The 6000-nt window shown below is 47.3% G+C and overlaps 1 protein-coding gene across 1 annotated transcript in view; it reads left to right on the top strand.

Annotated features, from left to right (window-relative positions):
* Positions 1–4007: 4007 nt before the first annotated feature.
* Sobp (Sine oculis-binding protein) overlaps positions 4008–6000 on the top strand; it is a 125513-nt gene continuing 123520 nt past the window's right edge. Inside the window, exon 1 of the mRNA XM_084590760.1 lies at positions 4008–4386. Within this exon, the coding sequence (XP_084446886.1) occupies positions 4243–4386 (144 nt within the window). The 5' untranslated portion in view covers positions 4008–4242. The remainder of the gene's footprint in view (positions 4387–6000) is intronic.

Raw genomic sequence — 6000 nt, 5'->3', positions numbered from 1 at the left:
GGATGAGGATGGAGTTAAGATGGGGATGGGAGGAAGGGACTGTACAATGCGATGACTTATTACAGTGCTGTGAATAATGCATCGGTGTATATTATGCACCCTGGAGGTAAATGCGCGGCTGATATCGGCGGCGAAGTAGTAGGGCGATTGTCCATGAGTTGAAAGTATGACCAAGTAGGAAGAGTCTGTGAACGATGGAGCTGAAGCGACATTTTGCGAGCTCTGTTTCCCGTATGCTGGTCGATGAGTTCAATTAATGCGTTCGGTTGAGCGTACCCTTGCAGAACCGGTATGCGTGTAAGAGGAGGGAGATAGGTTATGGCGCGCATAGCCTCACGATTGATTGCTTCAAGGGAGCCCCTCTGACGACGGGTGAGGCAATAAAATTGCGCCTTGTACACTATCTGAATCTCTGAATCTGAAGGATGGAGTGAACAAGCTGACCAGCAGCACCAGAACTCGCTTCGCCAGAGCGCATTGCTATGCGACAAATCAGACCGAGTGTATAGCGGGAGCCGATTTAGGGGTAGCGTTTAACAGAGGGGTTCCAGTCCCAGATCTATAGGAAGAAGACCTAGAACACGGAACACTTTCTACTTTATGAATTTGAGAATTATTTACCGTAAAAGTAAAAGGGGCTGCTTTTGTTAGCAAATTTCCCCGACAGAGTCACATCGGTTAAAAGCCGATCTATTCATATAATTCCCTGAGTTGAACAATAATTTGTTAATTATTTGGTTCAGAGAAAGAGAAAGTGCAGTATCTGTCACAATTGTTTCTGTGGACACCTGAACCGCGCCATAAGGAAGGGGAGGAAGGTGAGAGAGAATGAAATTTCGTCGAAACAACTGATTCACAGTGGCCTATAGCTTATAGAAGTTAGGCCACAAAAGCACGTTGGTCCAAGCGTGTTAGAGGGCCTACTGTGAGAACATATTGTGGAGTGTATGTGACGTAGTAGCTTGTGCGTGAGTACTGCAGTGGCACATAGAAAAAGAGAAAGAAAAGATGACATTTCATTTAAATGTCTAAGCGAAGCTTCAGAGATCTCCAAGTTATTTAAATATACCTGATGGATGAATATGTTCATTCTTCCTTTCTGCCCGTTTTAGGTAGTAAAAAGGGAAGGGGAGGGGGGGGGGGGGGGGGGTAGAGCAATAGCATGTCTAAAAGATGGCGAAGAAGGACGGAGGAGAGTGGTCGGCAATTCAGAGAAAGAAAGAGAAAATGAAAGAGAGAGCGCTGAAAGAGGCAGCGCTTTGAACACGTTCCCGAGGTCGCGCGCTGGTCTCTATGCATATATATATGCGCACACTGCCAGTGTCACATGACACTGGCGAGGTAACGCAATACAGAGTTGAAAAACACGCCCACTGGCACCGCCACTGTCCCGTGCGGGGTTCGGGTTGCTGCCCAAAGTGCAAATCTCTCTTCTGCTTGCACCATTATGGGCTGCACGTTCTCTGCGTCCTTTGTATCTTCTTTGTCTTTTTCCATAATTTCTCTATTGTTGCTTCGGTCTAAACTTTCCGTTCCTTCTTCTTCTTCTTCTGCTTCCTCGTTAGTCGTCGAGCGTTGATTTTGTCTTCGCTGTAAACGAGAAACGAGGAAATATAAAAATGAATGATTTACGAAACCAGAGGCGCGCGCACATTCGCTTCTTACCATCCCTCAGTTCCCTCCCTCCCTCTCCGTGTAGCGTTCAGACTGCATGGTGAAACCCAAGTTCGGAAATTAAAAGGACGCTCTCGGGTTGCCGGTGGCCGCCTGTCTCCTTTCCCTCGCGCACACTCGCCACACATGTGCTCTAATTAAAGGCGAAAAAGAAAAAAAAAATTACCGCTGATGTCGGAGGACGAAACAAAGAAACCTTAGAAGCCTTCCAGGCAGACAAGAGAGAAATGAAAGCATGGCCAGCAACGATCAAGAACGCCCATTACTGGAAGAACTCAATCGCTCTTCTGGCCTAAGTCCAGATTTGCTTCTGTGCTCTAGCGCCCTCAACCCGCCTACATAAACTTGTGCGACGAGAATATTGGACGATTGATGAAATTTTACCCGTTTAGCTGGCTGTCAGGAGTCTCCAAGGCTCTTGCGACACTTTAGTTCTGGCCCTCCGACAGAACTAGCTCGCTTTATGACCATCAATGAATTCACTTCATTATTCTTCTTATGCTTCGAGGTCAGAGTTGAGAAATCATCCTGGTTCAATTTATCGGAATTCGATGGTTTGGTTTGTGGATTTACCGTACCAAAGTCACACAGGCTATGAAAGACGCCGTAGTGGAGGACTGCGGAAATTTCGACCACCTGAAGTTCTTTAACGTGCACTGACATCGCACAACACACGGGTGCCTTGCTTTTCGCCTCCATCTAAAAGCGGCCGGAATTCGATCCCGCATCCTTGGAAACAGCATCGTCATAACCACTGCACCACCCCTGCGGGGCTTATCGGAATTCGAGAGACGATGGCAACGATGTATTTTCGCAGTCAGATTTCCTGGTGAATCCATGGTGGTGAAAGACAGCCACCAATGGGTGGGTTTTTGTGCCTTGAGGCTTCCCTGTTTTGTCAAGCACACGACAGGAGAGCGATAAGGACCTGCGACACAGTTACTCTCTCGGTGCTTCAAAGGTTCCGTGGTTACAGTAGCTACTTTTGGTTTGGTTTGTGGGGTTTAACGTCCCAAAGCGACTGAGGCTATGAGAGACGCCGTAGTGGAGGACTCCGGAAATTTCGACCACCTGGGGATCTTTAACGTGCGCTGACATCGCACAGCACACGGACGCCTCTTCGTTTCGCCTCCATCGAAACGCAGCCGCCGAGGTCGGGTTCGAACCCGGGTATTCCGGACAGTAGTCGGGCGTCTTACCACTGCACCACCCCGGCGGGGCGTAGCTACTTTTCAGCTGAGAAATCTGGCTCATATATACGCCTGTCAGTGGCGAGAATTATATTTCTCTCACCCGCTGCGGATGTTCTGAGGTTTTCAGGTGACTACGTGGCTCAAAGAGAGATGCTGTGGTGTGAGAAATATTCACAAATCGCACTTTCATGTACGATCTCTGAACAGTTATTAGGAATGAAGTGGCCACGGACAAAAGCAAACTGTCTTATTCTGTTCCCTGCTGCTATGAGTCTGAAGCCCTAACGAAACGAGATATTCAACGTATCTGATGATGGGTATTGATATCAAAGTATAATCACTATGTACTCCTTAAAGCCTCTTTATGTTCTTTTTTTCTGAACCTAATAGATAGGCCCGAAAGAAGTGAATGAATGAATAGGATGCAGGGTACACGGTAGCATTTACAAACGCGAGGCACCTCTAACGATGACGTGTACCTGCTACTGTTGCGTGAATATGACTCCATTTGAGCAGCATTAGTCGCAACCTACTCCAAATCGCTACAGCAGCTACGCACAGTAACACATTAGTACGTACCGCTAGTCGCTTATCCAAAAATAGCTGCAATCGTGCCAAGAGTGTGTGTGTGTGTATGTATATATATCCCTGTCTTCGTTACAATATATATATATATATATATATATATATATATATATATATATATATATATATATATATATATATATATATATATATATATATATATATATATATATATATATATTCGCTGTACGATCCATTGCCTTCACCCGTTTCTGTTTTTGGGATCTCTGGCTGATTTCGCGGCTTCAAGATCCACCGCTGTCAACTGCTTTGCGGTATCGGCACAGTGTTCGTGCGCGTTTGACGAGAATGTGAGCTAAAGCATGTCACGTCTGATAACTGCATAGCCCCAAAGCGGTGCGGACGCGCCTGGTGCAAACACACTGAATTTCAGTGCAAACGGGGAGAACTCAAAAGCGGCGCCCTTGTTCACCGCCGCGTCAAGCCGCCACGCGCCGCCACTTGCTCTTTCAGCACAACCGGAAGCCCATAGCAGACGACGCCGTGGCGAAAACAGCGCCGCCAACATCCGGTCTGGTTCAGCCGCCGCTGCATCGTCCGTTCGCCGCGCGTCGTCTGCGCTTCGGGCGGCGCAAAAATCGAGCGGCTGCCGTCGAGATGGCCAGCGGTGCTTGTCCCGTCGTGCTGTGCGTGCCATCCTGTGCCAGCCTTGTCGTGTCGTACTAGCGCGTTTCACTCTTCGCATTTTTCTTTTTTTTTTTTTTTTTTTTCATCGACGTGTGGTGTTCAACGCCGCCCGAGGAACGCCGCTAACCGTTCGTGGAGTGAAATGAGTGCCGGTGCCGTCGGAGGCGACAAACCGTCATCGAAGCGACGCCCCAAGCACCGCCGTCCGCCACCGCAGCCGCCGCCGCCGCCGCCGACAACACCGACACCGGTCAGAGTGAAATCGGAGCCCGTGGACGACATCAAGGTAGGCAGGCATTCGGGAACGCTGTCAGCAGCAGCCTACCTCTCACCACCCTCCCTCCATGCGGCTTATTTTGTTCGCTCTCGGCACAGTTCTCGAATAACGCGCTGCTAGCATCAGCGCGAGAAATGCTGGATGTCGACGTCGTGCTCGCAGCTGGGTGCCGTAGTGCACGTGCATTTTGCGGCCTGCCCTCCTTCTCTCTCACCCCTCCACGATCCCTCTTTCCACTCTCGAGCGCGCCCTTTCGCCGATCCTTCCTGCAAAGCCTCCTTCCCCCACAGGATTTATATCAATGCATTGCGTGGTAACCAAGGGAACAAATGAAAATCGCATTCCACAATGAGCCACCGAACTGCTAACTAACAGAGGGAAAGGGTTTGAAGGAGGAAAATAAACCCGAAACACTTTCCTTGTTCTTCGTGCGCTCTATATATTTACTTGGACAACCTTCCTTTTTAATACGTATGCTGGCTAGTGTCCAGCTAGCAGTTTTGAATTCAGATTCTTCATATATTCTGCTTTAACAACGGTGGGCTGTAACGACCATTCAGCGATGCATGTCCGCACATCTGGATGTGGGGTGTCCCAGCCCCTGAGAAACGAAGAACTTTTCTTGAGAGAAGAATGGTGTAGTGTGTTGGTACCGATTCGACGAAGGGATTCGATCGGTGGCGTCGACTCGGCTAGTCTCTGATCTCCCCATCTGCCATGATAGCATTGTCCTCGTTCATTAAACGAGCTCTTTTGCCATTCATTGTCTGTGTTGGGAATGTACGCAAACTTTTTAAATGGTAGGCGTTTTTGATGCGAACCTTAGTGCTTCTCTTACGTATGATGTAACCGAAATTGAACGCTATCCGTATTCGCCTGAAGGAAAATGGAAGTCAAAATAACGGCATGTGAAAAAAACAAACAAAAAACAGAGGTGGCCTCAATAAATGCACGCATAATAAACTAATAATCGTCATTGCACGCAACCAGAACACTGCTCCTTTGTACAATGTCTGTATCTAATGGCTTTCGCATATAGGTCCATTTCACGAAACTATCCAAATTGGAACGCCTATGCACATTTGAAATAAATTTCCAGTTCGTTTCTTTTTTCACCTGTTTCTGATAAAACAACGGCAAGCCCATTTATGTTGACTGTATGAACCTCGACACGGCTTTGTACAGATATGGTAAAAAAACGATGCAGGCTGGTACAATAAGCAAACTTATATTGTCGTTTAGTAACTCCTTCTTGACTTACAGGGTATATCATGTATGCTAACTCCTGCCGTTTTTGGCGCTGGGACCCTCAATGTGCACTGTAAATACCATTGGTAAGTGTAGTGTAAAAAGAAAACTCGCGCTGAAGTTCTAAAGTTTTAATTTGCCTACACACAAAACTTGAAGATGCAGTTAAGACTTTCGATATTGTAGCAAGACTAAATTAAAAAAAAAAAAAGAGTAATGTCTCCTCCCTCATAACTAGGAAGTTATCAGTAACTACATGCATGCTAGTAAAGTGTTCGCCTTAATAATTACTGGCTGACGGGAGCGACGTGACTGTTACTAACCCTTTATCGCTGTAACTCACACACAACCTGGGCACCCGAGTCGAGGAGCGAT

Source organism: Amblyomma maculatum, chromosome 1 (genome assembly GCF_055883805.1).
Source record: "Amblyomma maculatum isolate TAMU_Amacu chromosome 1, ASM5588380v1, whole genome shotgun sequence".
Lineage (NCBI taxonomy): Eukaryota > Metazoa > Arthropoda > Arachnida > Ixodida > Ixodidae > Amblyomma > Amblyomma maculatum.
This window is presented reverse-complemented; position numbering and strand designations above follow the sequence as displayed.